This window comes from Miscanthus floridulus, chromosome 8 (assembly GCF_019320115.1).
Source record: "Miscanthus floridulus cultivar M001 chromosome 8, ASM1932011v1, whole genome shotgun sequence".
Classification (NCBI taxonomy): domain Eukaryota; kingdom Viridiplantae; phylum Streptophyta; class Magnoliopsida; order Poales; family Poaceae; genus Miscanthus; species Miscanthus floridulus.
The window spans coordinates 207,338,132-207,355,126 of NC_089587.1; the positions used below are offsets into that span (position 1 = coordinate 207,338,132).

General features: G+C 49.8%; 2 protein-coding genes and 2 pseudogenes across 2 annotated transcripts; 2 read left to right on the forward strand and 2 right to left on the reverse strand.

The window, feature by feature from the left end:
- Window positions 1–1,257: 1,257 nt before the first annotated feature.
- LOC136474727 (protein JINGUBANG-like) lies at window positions 1,258–3,006 on the reverse strand. The gene has a single exon (XM_066472287.1). The coding sequence runs from the start codon at window positions 2,817–2,819 to the stop codon at window positions 1,359–1,361; it is 1,461 nt and encodes a 486-aa protein (XP_066328384.1). The 5' UTR covers window positions 2,820–3,006; the 3' UTR covers window positions 1,258–1,358.
- A 2,988-nt stretch (window positions 3,007–5,994) lies between these two features.
- On the forward strand, window positions 5,995–7,475 carry LOC136474728 (metalloendoproteinase 2-MMP-like). The gene has a single exon (XM_066472289.1). It carries the CDS (start codon window positions 6,241–6,243, stop codon window positions 7,330–7,332), a length of 1,092 nt encoding a protein of 363 aa, XP_066328386.1. The 5' UTR covers window positions 5,995–6,240; the 3' UTR covers window positions 7,333–7,475.
- A 4,558-nt stretch (window positions 7,476–12,033) lies between these two features.
- On the forward strand, window positions 12,034–12,800 carry LOC136474729 (uncharacterized; annotated as a pseudogene).
- A 112-nt stretch (window positions 12,801–12,912) lies between these two features.
- Window positions 12,913–14,955, reverse strand: LOC136474730 (protein NRT1/ PTR FAMILY 5.8-like; annotated as a pseudogene).
- Window positions 14,956–16,995: the final 2,040 nt, after the last annotated feature.

Sequence of the window (16,995 nt, forward strand, 5' to 3'; positions counted from 1 at the left end):
GATTTTGAATTTGAATCTTGATATGATGTGCGCCTCATAAAAGAATCTGGTCAAACCTTCAAAACTACAAACATAAATAAATATTACATCCTATACTTTAGAAACATATAGCTTATGTATGTGTATATATATTTAAAATGCTAGTAAAATATGAACTTTAGACCGGTTGACATCGAAGCTTGAGGCAGCATTGCACATGTAAGCCATCAAGCTTTCATGGCTGCATCACTCGTGTAAGGTGTCGACACTATCGCTAGGCCTATTAGTAACCAGCAATCAGTTTTCAAGTAATATCTTCTTATTGAAAAATATATTGATTAGCATATACAATATCAAAAAAATGTATTACTGGAGTGTGTTTCATGCTAGATTTAATGAAGCTAATTTGATCTGTTGATATTGGTGTATTTTTTTATAAACTTGCTCAAAATTAGAGCAATTTGACTTACTCTGTCCGTCCAAAAAAATACAACTCTTATTTTTCGAGAAGTCAAACAATTTCACATTTAACCAAATTTATATGAAAAATACTAACATGTATATACTGTACCAAATAAATATTTATTTAATTAGTTATCAAATATATACGTAAGTTATTCGAATACGTTTTGGAATCAGACTATGTACCGTATTTAGACGTTCTATTCTAACTCGTATTAGTGTGTGTCGTGAAATTGGATCACGAATCGGGCAATAAAACAATTAAGGCTCTAATATCTAATTCATTATGGTTGTGAGGTTTTGGGTCACATAGGGGACAATAAATCAGTTATGTCTCTAATTTATTATGTACTGCTACTCTTAGTAAAATCTGTTAAGACTTCTTTGTTTAGAGAGAGGTGGTAATTCACTTATACTACAACACTCCCCCTCACGTTGAGACTCCCTTAGGCCTCACACGTGGAATATGAGCGGTCAACAAATATTTTATTTAATCGTGCCTACCAGGATTGGAATTCTAAACCTCTAGCTTTAATATCATATTGAACAACTCAAAAGCTTCAGTTGATGGAGAGGCAGCCACGTGGGCAATTCACTTATATATCTTCGGCCTGTTCGCTGGTTGGTTTCTGGGCTGGTTTGGACTGGCTGGTGCTGGTTTATTGTGAGAGAAAAATACTGTTGGCTGGCTGGTTTGGGCTGGTTGAAACCAACAAGCGAACAGGCTGAATTATTCACCTTCCACTGCTAGTTTAAGTTTTTTTGTTGAGCCAGCATGTGTATGCAACTCAATGTTTTAAAATAGATGTCGTTTTTTTTCCAATGAACAGGTGTAGCAAATCCCCTAACGCTAACTTCAATGTTTAAACACGCAGCCATTCGGCATCATGATTCATGCTCATGCAGCAGTATACTGTCTACAAGAGAACTGGAAACAATACGCTCCAAATCTTCACCTCGCCGTCCAACGCGCCACTGCAAACAATAGTACAATGGCCGCCGCCGCCACCACCACCACCGGACGATCCCTCCTCTGGGTCGCCCCAACCGCTGAACAAGCCGCTGTCACGTCCGTACACCAAAGTTAGGCTCTTCACAGGCGCGCCGTGGCCTTCCAGGACGGCCAGGCGAGTGTACCCCGTATTCTCCGCTCCCCTCCTCCACACCCTCACCGTCCTGTCCGCGGAGCCGCTGCACACCACGTCCCCGCCCGCCGCCAGGCACAGGATCGCCTTGGAGTGCCCTCTGAGCGTGCCAGTGGCCTCCATGCTCCCGGCGCCGCCGTCGGCCCGCTCCCACACCACCACCGACCGGTCGCACGCGCCGGAGTAGAGCACCTTCCCGTCGGCTCCTAGAGCGAGCGCGTTCACCGCCGACCTGTGGCGCTCCATCGTCTGCACGAGCACGTGCTTGTTCCTCCGCTCCGGGTGGCGCCTCCACGCCTTGATCTTCTTGTCGGCGGAGCCCGTGTACACGTGCCCGTCGGGAGACACGGCCAGCGCGTTGATGGCGTCGTCGTGCGCGGGCGCGATGGACTCCACGCACCGGAACCCCGGAAGCCGCCACACCTTGAGGCTCCGGTCCCACGACGCCGAGTACAGGAGCGCGCCGTCCGGGGACACCGCGAGCGCGGTGACCGCGTCCACGTGGTGCACCCAGGTGCGCCACCGGTGCCGCCGGACCTGCACGTAGCTCCACGGGAGCAGGAACGTCCGCAGCCGGTCCACGCAGGTTGGCAGGACGGCGCGCAGAACGAGGCGCGGGGTCCCGTCCTTCCTTCCGCCGGTCCGCCACGCCATGATCTTGCCGTCTTGGTGGGAGCTGAGGAGGAGACCGTTGCTGCCCGTGGCGAGAAGACACTTCACGGAGCTGTCGCACGCGGCAACGACCGTGGCCCTGCAACCGTCGTCGTCATCCCGTTGCTGTTCCTGCCTTCCGCTCGCGTCGCCCAATGGCCACACCCTGATGCGGCCGTCCGACGAGGCGCTGTACAGCGAGTGACCGTCGAGGGCGAGAGCTGAGACGTAGGAGGAGTGGTCTCTGAGGGTGGCCACGCACTGGTGGTGGCAAGGGCTGACGTTTAGGTCGCGGGGACCTAACGATGGCAGGGAAGGAAGGCTTGGATGCGACGAGAGCGACACGGCCTGAGAGAGCATAGCTTCTGCAGGCTCGTGCCGGATTTGGCTTAGCTCTTGCTCACTGGCGGAATTCATGGAACTGATGAAGAATCTAATGAGCCAAAAAGGCAGCGGCTTTGTTTCATTGTAAGCGCAGTAGTGGCTCTGATCCAGAAAGCTGCATAAGATTTCCTTTATTCGCACACCTGCAACTGCAACTTGGACCTGAAGAAGAACATGGCCCGGCGCCGGCGGCCCCATCGCGCGGCACAGCAACCAACTTGCCCCGCTTAAAGGGAGAAGCGACAGACGAGAGTGATCCAGATCGTGACAGCAAAATCTCGCATTGGTAAAGTGTCTGTATCAGATAACTAGAATCTAGCTACCACCGGTCAAAAGTAAAATCATAAGCTTCCTTGATCCTTCCGTGGATAGTTCAGCTGTTCAGTTCAAATTCTAAAGCGGTCTGTGTTCTTTTCCACGCGTTGTCGTCAAAGACAGAATAGCGTCGAAGACTCCAAGTGCCGCGTGCGGGGATCAATGGATAACCGATGTTAACTACCACCAGCATTTGCGTTGCGTTGCCCTACATACCATTTCCGGAGCCCTAGCAGATTCACTTTTTGCCTACTTGCAAGCAACATGCATTAATTCTCTTCTACACAATGGTGATCTTGTAACGATAGTATGGCCCCCATGGCTCCTCCATCTCGTTGCCATCGATCTCTTCCGGCATGGGGGTATGCATACTAGCTCCAAAAAGGAACCTTAGACGAAGATCGATATAGGAGGACTGTCATTCTTCTCTTGCTGTCTTGCACAACTGAAAAAAAAAATGAAAACCTGAAATATGGTAAAGAACAGCGTAGTACCAACGTGGTTTTCGCGATTGCGATATCCACCTGTACACTGCACCCGACTGGAACCACAGCCAGTAGCCAGTAGGCATCATGGAATGAATCATTGGACATTTAAAAAAAAACGAATCACAGTACTGTCCCACACTGTCTCACAAAGTCCATCCCGGTTACTGTTCCCGAGTTGCTGTCTCCGATCTCCCTGCGATGCTCCTCATACACACATTATTCTTCCGTTGCGCTATCTGCTCTCAGTGAAACCGAGAGGGATTTGTCACAAGATGTACTGTGTTTGCTGTGATCACAAGCAGCGATGACAACAATTCAGGCTTTTGGAAACACATGGTGGTATGCAAGGCTATTAATTGATTATATTCTTCGTCAAGGACGGTGTAATTAAGCGAAGGATATATATATGCCGATTGCATCAACAGGACAACAGCAACGCGAGTGGTGGACTCGCGTCCGGTGTTCAATGGATCGCCGGAAACCAAATCAGCTCGGGAGGATGACGAGACAAGCGGATAGTTTAGCATGAGTACAGGACAAGCCAGCTTTGTCGTTGTAACTGTGACCACATCTACTTCTAGACAGGCTAGAGGAGGACGGCCTTGGACCATCTATCTTCCAACTCGAATTGGAAGTCCCTATGCATTATTGTGTGGGGCTCAAGCTGATAAGGTGATAAGTACCCTGTTCCCTTGCAGCTTCTAGATGATGCTTACGAGTAAAGATAGGTTTTCTCCACATGTAATGTAAGCCAAGCAAAAAACTTTGGTTTCTCGTGTGTCTTATGCTCGTGAAAATTCATTCAGAGTTTCAGGCGATGGCCGCAAAGCAGGTCGAAGCGTCTTGTCGACTGGAGATGGCTTTTTTTATTGTAGTGGAGCTGTGAGATTCTAGCCCATAAAGTCAGACCACTTGCTCGGTCAATAGGCTTGTCGTTAGCATTTGTATGAGGCTGGAGAGTGACATATTCTAATCGCCATTTCGCGGGTGCGCCCGCTGCTCAAGAACAGTCACCTGCTTTTCTTTTCTTTTCTTTTTCTTGAGCTAGTCATCTGCTAATTGACAGATCCAGCTGCAGCTGATGTGTCATGCGGCCTGTTCGCGGGTTGGTTTCTAGGCTGGTTTGGACTGGCTGGTGCTGGTTTATTGTGAGAGGAAAACACTATTAGTTGGCTGGTTTAGGTTGGCTGAAACCAACAAGCGAACAGGCTGATATGTGTCACGTGTCGGCCTAGTGCCCATGTCTTTTAGGCCCAGCAAAGGAGGCAGGCCTTAACAAAGGAGGCCCAGCATGATATCATCCCAGAAGGCCCAATAAATGTTGGGCCAGAAGAACTGTATGCCGACGCCATTCTAAATTGGCAATTCCTGCTTTGTTGCTGCAATAGTGCAATGTAAACCCGAAGTCTGACGTAGTCTGAACTCTGAGCCCCTCCTGGATATTCTCCAACTGGTGAGGCCTGCCGAACGACGGCCAGATATTCTCCAACTGCTGAAAGCTGAGAGTCTGAAACAGACACGAGTCAGTTGCTTTGATCATTTCGCTAACCGTTACAATAGGATATGTGCAGCTCGCGTTGAAAAGTCGCAGACATTGAGAACTTAAAAAAGTCGCAGACATCGGAATTCAAGAAATGTCCTTTGCACAAAAAGAAAAAAGTACAGAAGAGTTGTTCTTTTCTCATGCGTCCATAGGGCTCAAGCTGAATCAGGCGGTGCTAGTTGTAAGTTGTAACTGCATTTCTTTTGGGGTGTTGAAGAATTGCTGATTGAGACCGTCAGAACTAGAAGACAATTACATATTGTTCGTTTCGCTGAAATTTGGCTTATGCTGATGCTGATCCGTCCTGATTGGCAAGTTGCTGATTCAGACCGTCAGAATTCAGAGACGTTTGTTCTCTCGCCTCTTGTTCCTATTGCTTTTGGTTGCAGTTGTAAGTAATGACGTCCTTCATTCATATACTAAAACTCACACCCCGCTACATATATACTAGTAAAATGTTACGCGGACACCGGGCTTGGCTTCTTGAGCAGCCTACGACCCCTCTCCGTTATGTCCACCACTGGCTTCGCCATCATCCTTCGCGTTGAAAAGTCGCAGCATTGGGAATTCAGGAAATGTCGTTTGTGCACAAATCAAGTACGGAAGAGTTATTCTTTTTTCTCACGCGTCCATACTCCATACGGTTCAGCTGAATCAGGCGGTCGGATGTGCTTCTAATCGCATTTCTTTTGGGAGGTCGAAGGACTGCTTTTGTTGAGCGTGGCATACCTCCCCTTGTATTGATTCAGACTTTCAGATATTCAGAGGCGTGTGGTTCTCTGTACTCTTGTTCCTCTCGCTTTTGGTTACGCTTAAAAGAAATGTTACCCAGAGCCGGGCTTGGTAGCCCACGACTCTTCTCCGTTCTTGAACCAATCGAGCAGCTCGCCGGAAACCAGTCAAGCGGAAGCTTCTCTGGCCGGTGACGGTGAGCAATGTTCAAACGCAAAACGCAGTTTTTTCAATTCTGAACCCGTCACTTCACGCCGATCACAGCCGTGGTACGACAGCAACTCGCAACGGACACAAGGCCACATCCTCTCTCGCCGCCCTTGAGTTCTTGACCAAAGGGAACTCACCAAACCACACGCACAGAGCTGCGACGTCCCGACTCGAACAGAGCCACCCGGACCCGGCTGCGCGTACCTGCCGGCATGCTGACCACGCTGCCCGTGACATATCGGGTAGCGAGCCTTAAAGCTTACGTGACAGCTCGGCTTGCTGCGTGTTCTCTCTCTGCGCGGCCGGCCCGGAAAACTTCCTCTGGTTTCTGATGATGGGTGTATCGCAAGCTGCCGCCGTCGTGGCGGTGATGGCGTTCGCGGTCGCGTTGCCGGCGTCGGCCTTCCCGTCCGGCTTGCCGCCTGGGGCGCCATCGTTCCCGAACCCGTGGGCTGCGTTCCAGAACCTCTCTGGCTGTCACATGGGCGAGGAGCGGCAGGGCCTGGCCGGGCTCAAGGACTACCTCAGCCACTTCGGCTACCTCCCGCCGCCGCCGTCGTCGTCCCCGTTCAGCGACGCGTTCGACCAGGACCTGGAGGCGGCCATCGCGACGTACCAGCGCAACTTCGGGCTCAACGCCACCGGCGCGCTGGACCCGTCCACCGTCTCGCAGATGGTCGCCCCTCGCTGCGGCGTGGCCGACGTCATCAACGGCACGTCCACCATGGCGAGGAGCTCCTCGGCGGACGACCACGGCAGGCACCTGTACGCCTACTTCCCCGGCGAGCCGACGTGGCCGCCGTTCCGTCGGGACCTCAGGTACGCGATCACCGCGACGTCGGAGACGTCCATCGACCGGTCCACGCTGAGCGACGTCTTCGCGCGCGCCTTCTCCCGGTGGGCCGCCGCCACCAACCTGCGGTTCGCGGAGACCGCGTCGGAGTCCGACGCCGACATCACCATCGGCTTCTACGCTGGATCGCACGGCGACGGCGAGCCGTTCGACGGGCCCCTGGGCACGCTCGCGCACGCCTTCTCGCCCACGGACGGCCGGTTCCACCTCGACGCCGCGGAGGCGTGGGTGGCCGGCAGCGACGTGTCGCGCTCGTCAACTACCGGGGCGGTGGACCTGGAGTCCGTGGCGGTGCACGAGATCGGCCACCTCCTGGGGCTCGGCCACTCCTCGGTGCCCGACGCCATCATGTACCCGACGATCCGGACGGGGATGAGGAAGGTGGAGCTGGAGACCGACGACGTCCAGGGGATACAGAGCCTGTACGGGAGCAACCCAAACTTCACGCCGACGTCGCCGGCGACGAGCAGCCGCGAGATGGACAGTAGCGCCGGCGCGGGATGCCGACCGGATAGAGTCTTCGTCGGAGTAGTTGCGGCAGTTGGCCTGCTCCTAGTCATAGTGCTGTAGACCTCTAGTGCATGTCATTTTTGGGGATGCCACGTCCGTCGTCACATCGATTTCTTGCTCGATTAGTTGATTCTTGAATAGATTCCTGTGTACATACTATGATTACTATGACATAATTTTTTTAAAAAAAAATAAAGACAGAAGTTCTACCGCTCAATTAAGAAAAAAAAGTTTTATGTACATGCACCCATGGTGCAAAAAAAAAACTCAGTCATAGGACCAACTAAAACACCGGTCATAGAGCCAACACACACAGCACTACATATCTGAACAATATCTTCCTTAGTAAGATAGGTGACCTGTTCCGACGTTTTGTGCTTATTTTAAAAAATTCTCCTATTCCTTTCTTTTCACATGTTCCACACAACGTAAATGAGCAATCCATTAAATGTTCGGCATTTTTGTTTTGGCACCTTGCTCCCCATATCCTCCCACAAAGTGGCTAGGCACTGGGGGTCTTGTTTGGGGCAGTTGCACATCAAAGTTTCCCCGAGATAACACCTAGCTCCAGACAGATTTAGGGCCTTTTTGGCACGGCTTATGCCGGCTTCGGCTTCATCTATTTTGTGTAAATCGAGGCACTGTAGCGTGAAGCCGTTTTATAAGCCGGGGTTAAAATAAACTAGAAGCCGAAAAAAGCCAGTTTTTCTAGCTTCACCGGCTTTGACTTCACCGGTAAAGCCGTTTTGGATGAGCCGTGCCAAAGGGGACTTTAGTAAAGGGGCATAGCAAAGATAGATGCAATCCTGTTTTCAAAGGTCCATTGCACAAGACGCAATGCTCATGATGTGGCCACCCTCTCTTTTGTAAGTTATCTGTCGTGAGGATTTTGTCGTGCATTAGTACCCAGACATGTATCTTGCATTTTTTTCCGACCTTGCTTTCCAAATGAGATCAACCTGGAACTTGCAGTGTGAATATGTTATATGCCGAACGTGTGGAATAGTTTCCATTAGCTGTCCATCTTCAAACTATGGAGTCTTGCACATCGGGCGTGAGCTGCACTTCCTGAATCCTGAACCTGAGGACGACGAATTCTTGTATCTGAACGGATGTTGTGATTTACGTGCTGAGGGAGCGGATCCAATTACCATTTTGGTAGTTCCTGGCAAACCGTCCTATTCTTCCAGCTCACTAGCTTGGAATGATGGGGTGCTAGGTATATTGGAGTTTCACTGTCTAGCCAATTGTGATGCCAAAAACGTGCCTTGTTACCATTCCCAATTGTTATCGTTGTTGAGGCGTTGAATAGGAAACGATCTAGGTCATTGCACGGCAGTGTCGTCCCTATCCATGGTTTTGAGTCATGAATCCACTCCTGCCACAACCAACATAGGCGCAAGGCCCTTCCAAAATTTTCCAAGTTTGGCACCCCCAACCTTCCCAAATCTTTTGGCATGCAGACTGTCAACCAATTTACCAAGCGGTGCCCTCCGTTGGCGTTCTCATCACCTTTTCCACATGAATGATCTTCTGATTTTATCAATTTGCTTTCTTGCCCATTTGCTAGAGGGAACATGGTGAGGTGATAGGTAGCCATCGAGGATAGCACTAAGGTGACCAAAGTAAGTCTGCCCGCTCTATTGAGCATTCTACCTTTCCAACCAGGTAGCCTCTGCCCTATGCGTTTAATGAGCAGTTGCACATGGACCTTCTGCAGGGATCTCGTATGGAGCTGCTGTCCCAAGTAGCGGCACAGGAAGGATTCTCTTGTCCCTGCAAAGGAGGCTAGCACATGGTCTAGATCGATGTCTTGGCATCTGATCGGGTGGAGTGAACTCTCTTGCATATTTATGTGTAAGCCTGAGACCCTCCTAAATTCCTGGGTCGTGATGGAGTCCACTTACAGAATAATATAATACTATAGATCACAGAAGGATATATTACAACAAGTCGTGGACACGTGGAGCGGCATTCTTTCCGGGTACAGCCCGGAGTTCGTATGGCGGCGCCGGAGCTTGCCTTGGTCCAAGAGTCGTCAGGAGCTTCTATCCTCCGTCAGATCATTCGTATCCCATTTCGTCCATGAATAGGGATGTCAATGGGTACCCGCCACCCGTTTACCCACGGGTAAAAACCCTATTAGGGTGCGGGTTTGGGGGATTTTACCCCCCCACGGGTATGTTACTGGGTGATTACCTCACCCATCGGGTGAAGCAGGTGTGGGTGCGTTCTTGTATACCCTAAACCCGTTACCCAATGGGTCCCCCATTTGAGTATGACATGTAGGACCATCCGCTCATTATACAATATATAGAGCCGTAAAACCCTAGCGTTTCAATCCAATTCCTCATTCAGCCGGCCGCCGCCACCCTTCTGGGCTTCTGGCTCTCTCATCGACTCAGCCTCTCTCCGCTTCCGCCCTCGTTCCCCTGGTCCCTGGACCTGCGCCGGCCATGCCGCCGTTGCTCCCTGCGCAAGCCACGGCGCTGCTGGCCCGCTGCTCCCTGCGCCGGCAGGCCATGGAGGCAAGGATGGCTTCACCTCCCGTGGATGGAAGGCGCTCGAGCCCTGAGCACGCATAAGAAGGTGGGGTCACCGGGGATGGGTCCAGCGCGACGGCGGAGGGCAGCTCGTCGCCATCTCCAAGGTCACCGCCGCCGGCGCTACAGATCCAGATCGGGGCCGGTGGCTCCTCACCAGAGACGCCCACTTCATCTTGTGCACGGTGAGCTCTTTGAATCCCCTACTTTTCTGTATCTCTTGCGGATTTGCGGTACTAGTATTAACTTTATTGAAGATTAAAAAGGATTGTATGTGCCTTATTGTGCTAACTGTTGGTTAATTTGTATAAAAATATTTACTCAGCTTGTATGCAAAGTTGCACTAACTGTTTTGAAATTAGTATACCTCGTCGATTGAAGTTGAACTAACTAGTTCCTTCACTTGCCAATTCAGGCTTCCTGTCTACTATTAGCGCTCGTGTTGCAAGTAGAAGGCCAATGGCAGCCAAATTCAGAACTGAGCTTGACATGTACTTGGATGATGAGTATGTTCCAATAGAGGCCGGTAACTTCAACATTCTAGATTGGTGGAAGGTGGCTGGGACACGGTATCCTACATTGAGTAAGATAGCACGTGACATATTTGCTATTCCAGTCAGCATAGTCGCATCAGAGTCTGCTTTTAGCACCAGTGGACGGGTTTTTAGTGAGCACCGTAGCCGGCTTACTCCGGAGATCTTGGAGGCACTTATGTGTTCACAAGATTGGATGCGTCGCAAGTATATATGTATATATTATGTTCTGTACATTTCATTTCAATATTTTCTAATCTTGTTTTCTAACAATTGTTGTAAATCTACTTTCAGATGCTACCAATGTCGACAAGCCAAAGACCTTTTGGAGTTGTCTTCAAGAGATGCAGGAAGGGATGCAGGTGATGTGTAATGTGTTAACCTTTTCATCTTCAGATATTCAATTACATTGTATACTAACTATCCCATCTTATGCAGAAACTTCTACTTTGACATGGCCCTGTTATGAGCAAGGAAGTGAAGGATGCATCATGAGCTCCAAATGTGTCCAGCAACATGCAATTCTAGCATTTCAATTAATTTAGTGTCATGAACTCTTAGTTAATTATTGTGTCATGAACTCTTAGTTGATCATTAGCTGCGGTCGAGGACATGTAAGTTGTAACGCTTGCTTGCATACTTGCATGATCATTCTGAATTTTCTGATGATGTTAGCTTTGTGAACTTGTGTTGTTGTCTTGTTGAATCACGGTGTGTAAATTCTATTGTTAAGTGGGGATGGGTCACCCGATGGGTACCCGTTACCCACGCGCGTGGCGGGTCTGGGTGAATTTGAGACCCGACACAGGTGACAGGTGTGGGTGACGGGGTGTTCTAACCCTGATGGGGGCGGGTGTGTTCTTCTGCCCTCCGCCACCGGGTTTCTCACCCGTTGTCATCCCCATCCATGAACGGATTAATTAGAGTCAATGTCTTGTATACCAATTCACAAACACGCTATGGAGTAGTTATAAGCACCGACGAAAGAGGAACCCACCGTACAGATATTTTAATCACGGAGCAAAAATCGTCACTGTGCATTATCTCCACGTAAGCTCCGACGTAATTTGCTGTGGAACCACTAACGCGTTGCTTTTGACGATGCTTGGCTTGGTTCACCAAATTGGCCGCTAAAAGTAGTATATGATTACTCGTGTCGGAACTCGCAGCAAGCAGTGGAATCAAGCAAGCCACTATTTAGGCCGCGTTTAGTTTCGAAAATTTTTGGCTTTTGACCATTGTAGCACTTTCGTTTGTATTTGGTATAAATTGTCCAATTATGGACTATTTAGGCTTAAAAGATTCGTCTCGCCAATTACAGGCAAACTGTACAATTAGTTATTTTTTTTACCTACATTTAATGCTCCATGCATGTGCCGCAAGATTTAATGTGACGGAAAATCTTGAAAATTTTTGGTTTTTGGCTTGCATCTAAACGGGGCCTTAACAGGTCAAATTAGACGTGGCCGACAAAGATCTTATAGTAGTAATAATCCGATTAGGCGACCTGTTCCGGCATGCGACTTCTTCACTTCTGGAAACCATTCTGATTCAGGCACGACACAATCCCGCCGGTCGCCGTTTTGCACTCCGACATGTGGACCAGTCCTGGGAACGGACCCACTAGTCGGTTATAAGTATCGCCAGGGACAGAAGCTCCCCACGACCCCACCCCTGAAGGCTGGTCAAAACTGGCGCGCAGCTGCCTCCGAGCACGAACGGACCAACCAACCACCGCGTTCCGGACATATCCGGACACGCGACTCCTCCGTCCGCCCCCTTTTCAATTCCACAGGCGTGGCGCGCATGGGCGGCGATGCTTCCGGTGATCTGGTCATTGATGCGTTCTTCGGCACAGGTAAGCGTGTGCTCCTATAAAAGCCACATTCCCTTGGCATCCCAGGCTCCTTGCCTCAACCCCACGAAAGCAGCAGCACACCGCACGGTTCCTTTCATTCTTCCTCGAGGGAATCGTCTTCTTTGCATCGGTGTCGCCGGTTCAGCCGATCGATCGGGACCATGCAGCGCAGCAACTCGTTCGGCACGTCGTGGGCGGACCAGTGGGACTACGGCGGCGACCCGAGCCCGCGCGCGCGCAGTCGGCAGGATGGCGGCGGCGGCAAGAAGCAGGGCGGGGTGGAGAAGACCAAGGCGGCCGCGGCGACGGGGCTCAGGAAGGTGAAGGAGGGCACGGCCAGCGGGTTCCAGTGGATCAAGGACAAGTGCCAGAAGAAGGGCGGCAAGAAACAGGGCGCCCATGAGGGCTCCGGGATCGCCGGGTACTAAGTTAGCTAGTCTCTGTTTCGACGGAAGCCTATTTGGTTATTAGGCGATTTGTGTTTGTTCGTTCCTTCCTTCCTTGTGTCGTCCATGTGTATATTGTTGGATGTAGTGTCAGCTCCTTCGTGTAGATTAATGTTTGGATTTCAGTTATTGATGATTCGTTTATTGTCTTCAAATCTCGTGCTCTGTTTTGCCGGCATGTGTATATTGTTGATTGGTAACTAAAGTTCGCCTCCTGATGTCTAAAAGATAGGGATGGTGCTCCAATGAGTACTTGCACAGATACGCGAGAAATCAGTTTATTGGATGCTAAGGTAAAGTTTCAAACTGGCGATGACATTGTTAACCGTTTGCACACATGCCGGCAACTAGCGACTCTCTGCGCCTATCTCCCAGTCCCAGGTGCCTCCGGTTCATTGTAGTACTTGCACAGATACGTGAAGAACACAAAGCTGACGGTGCCGATAAAAGCCAGGAACCAGTAGTACTTATCCAGGTGTTCTTGCCGTGGATCATCAGAGAACCAGCCGTGTCCCTCTCCCGTCCTTGCAGTCATCGTCTCGAGGACCTCGATCAGAAAGGCACCGAGGAAGTTCCCGAAGCCAAAGACGCTGAGGTAGAGCGCGATGCCGATGGTCCTCATGGTGCTGGGGACCTGCGTGTAGAAGAACTCCTGCATTCCGACGACCGTGAACACATCAGCTACTCCCAGTAGAATGTACTGCGGGAGCAGCCAGAATATGCTCAGCTGATGAGTGGCGCCGTCTCCTTCGCTGACGAAATGGAGCCGCTTCGATTCGACAATGGAGGCGGTGACCATGGCTGCGACTGAGAGGACCATACCGATGCCGATCCGCTGGAGCACGGTAATCCCCTTCTCCTCCCGGGTGAACACGCGCATCAGAGGAACGAATATCTTGTCGTACAGCGGCATGAGCAGTATCACCGACATCGTCGTCGAGCTCTGGAGCATTGCTGGAGGAATCACGAAGCTGCCGACCTTGTGGTTCATCAGTGTCCCTTGCTCGGTGAAGAACGTCATTGGCTGCTGAAAGATGACGGCGAAGATCAGCAGCGTTGTCTAGATCGGCAGAAGCCTCAGGATGGCATTGGTGACTCTAGGTGCAGTGTCATGGTCATCTTTTGCCTCCTTCATATCAGTGAACTCATCTTTAAGCGCCTTCTCTTCTAATCTGTATTTCAACATATTAACATATATACTATTACAAAAGAAATTGAGGTACGGACTACTATAGTAAAATCTTACTCTAGCTCCGAAATGTCATGATCATCATCTCTAGCCGGTAAACGGACCTTCCGAGTAATGAGACATGTAACAATTTCTTTCAGTACTATGAAAAGGCTATCTGAAGGCCTGTTGCCAGTATTCTGTTCGTTGCACATATACAGAGGAGTTCCGCAACAGAATGCGACGACAGATAAGACCATGACGCCGCAAGGAATGGCAAATCCGAGACCCCAACCAAACATGTCTTGGATGTATGACATGATGGAGTTCCCCAAGAGGCTACCACTGCATATACCAAAATACCACCACTGGAAGAACAGGCTCTTCACCCGGTTCTTTTGTTCAGCTGGCAGAGATTCCATGTCATCTTCACTCAGTAGTTGGTCAGCTCCAAATGCTTGCAACGAAGGGTTGTATCCACCCTGCCCAACTGAGATCAAGTACAGTGGCAAAAACAGCAAAGAAGATGGCATCCATGAGTGCAGCACTGCCCATGAGGTTAAACCTACCCCTGATCAAGAAACAAGAAAAACGATAGAAAAAGGGTAGGTGAACTGCAATTCTCACCAAAAAAAAAACAATAACATAAACTACGGGTGTAGAATCTCTGAAGTAAACTTGTTTTAAGGGAGTGCTTGTAGTAGTGTAGCATCCTGGAACAGAGAGAAAAAACTTACCACTATGTAAAGCAACGATGAAACAGTTATTGTAGAATAACGATCCCAGAAAGAATCAGCAAGAATGGCACTAGCCAGTGGAAGCATGGACGTGACTCCATTCCATGTGCTAACACTCTTCGCAGCGGAGGATGTGCTCATCTTTACAACATCAGTGAGGAAAGTCACAATATTTGAGGCTACCCCCTTGTAAACAAATCTCTCCACACCAGCCACCACTGCAACACAAAATGTAATGAACTGAAAAATGATGCACAGATCATATCTTGCAGGGAAAAAACAATAGTACAATGACATGGAGCATGGTTACCTATAATGAGAACACATGGCTTGCTCAATGCTGCCGACTTCACTTCTGAATCCATGAGAAACAGTGAACACCGAGAAGCCTCACTCAGCTCCTTCAAAAGTTTAAATATATATGGGATATTCTGAACAAAGACAGACGAGACCTAATATTCTTGCCCCTTCTTTTATTAGTGGTAACTCCACAATGGGGAGGAAAGCGTGAGGACTACTAGTGCAACCTCCACAAATCAACAGATTTATTTTATGATTGACGACTTATGAGTATATAAGTCCAGAATTAGTGCCGTTAGAAGAAAACGAATCCAGGAATATTATGGAATGCCCAGTTTGGATCACCTAAAATAAGCTGCTAGCTGCTAAAAAAGCTCTAGCTGATCCATATAGTCCAGCTTATAGTATAGTTTATAGCCCATTTTAAACTATTCAACCACCCCGGTTATAAAAAGCTATTAGCGGGCTCTCTCTAGCTAATGCAGCTTATAAAAAAGTTAAGCTGATTCAAATTGATCTCCAGTAGTTTGCATGTTACATATTTACACTGAAATTTTCACACATGAACGAGAAACTTTCTTTTCAGATGTTTGTTTTTATTAAAAAGAAATGAATATGGCAGATCTTATGTGGAAAATTTCTTTGATGAGTAGGAATATTTCAAGTTAGATGAATTTCAGAAATGATACGTCAAAGACAAAGCACCATACCGACTTCACTGTAGTGCCTAGAGTTACACACCATTGCTAATGATCATGTACTCCTGCCGATATGAACAGGAAACTAGCACAACATGGTAAGACTGAACATAATACTGGAATTTCAATCGGAAAAAGAACTATGTAGCCATTCTAATACAATGATGGCAAGATAGTGAAAACTGTTAGGTTTGATCTCCCACCAGTTAGGCCCAACGGCCTTTTGGGCCTTGTTCTCGCGCTCTGATCGGGGGCGCCCAACCCTACATGGTTAGTGGGCCCCCGTCGCACAGCGCTATAAAGGAAAGGTGGAGGCCGGGGCTCGCAGTACGAGGTTCACCGCGCCGCCAGTCACCCCACCGACATCCTAACCCTAAACCCGATCTTGAGAAGGGGCGCTGCCAGCGACGGGAAGCACCACCGACGCCGGCAACGCCACCCCGACGCACACGCCGCCGCCGAGGACGCCACAGCGCCGTCTCCTCCCTCTCCACCGAACGTCGCTGTCGGCGCGCAGATGGCGTCCGCCAATGAGACCCTGACCGGTGCTTCGACCACTACGGCTTTTGATGGTCTGCTACCTATCACCCCTTTCTCTCTGTCTCTCTGTAAATCCCGAACACCTATTCTATTCCTATGCAATACATCCCGATCTGATGAATATGACCAAAACGAAATCCAACAATGGTACCGGAGCCACGGTTCGACAAGAAATCAGATCGGGGAAATGAAACCGACCGATCTGATGCGGATCGGGAAAAGAAAATAGAAAGAAAACCCTAAGACCTAACCCTAATTCCCCAAAATCAAATCGGAAGAAGGGAAAAAGGGAGGGTCGGATTCCGAGAACCCTAGACACAAATCCGAAAGAGGGAAGAAGGGGAAGAAGAAAGAAAGAAGGGTCGAAACCCTAACCCTAACTCCAGTTTTCCATTCGGATGAACGAAAAGAAAGAAATCGAAAGCAAAGAAAACCGAATCGGCAAGAACGAACCCTAACCCTAACCCTAGTTTCCCCATTCGGATAAACCCGAAAAGAACAACTCAAATTAGAAAGGGGAAAGTGGGGCTAGGGTTAGGGTGCGTCGGATGAACCTTTCGCCGGCGCGGGAGAAGAAGCTGAGCCGGGGGCGCTGGCTCGCCGGGCTCGGCCAAGGAAGCGCCGCGGCCAGGCCGCTCGACGGCGGCGTGCTCACCCATTGGGGAGCACGCGCGCTGGCGAGGGGGCCGGTGACGGCGCCAAGGCTCGCCATGGCTGCCCGCTCTGCCTTCCTCGCTCGCTGCTGCTCGGTGGCTGCGGTCATCGCTGCGGCTGAGAAGAGAGAAAGAGCAAAGAGAGAGAAAGGGCAGGAGCCGAATGAGCTAGGGTTTTAGGCCCCCCGCGCGGCGTCGGGTTTTAATCCGAGCGAAACGAACGCGCGATCGTCCGATCAGAACCAAC

Coding starts and splice junctions, on each gene's coding strand:
- LOC136474728 (XM_066472289.1), top strand. CDS start 6,241: ATGATGGGTGTATCGCAAGCTGCCGCCGTCGTGGCGGTGATGGCGTTC.
- LOC136474727 (XM_066472287.1), bottom strand. CDS start 2,819: ATGGGGCCGCCGGCGCCGGGCCATGTTCTTCTTCAGGTCCAAGTTGCA.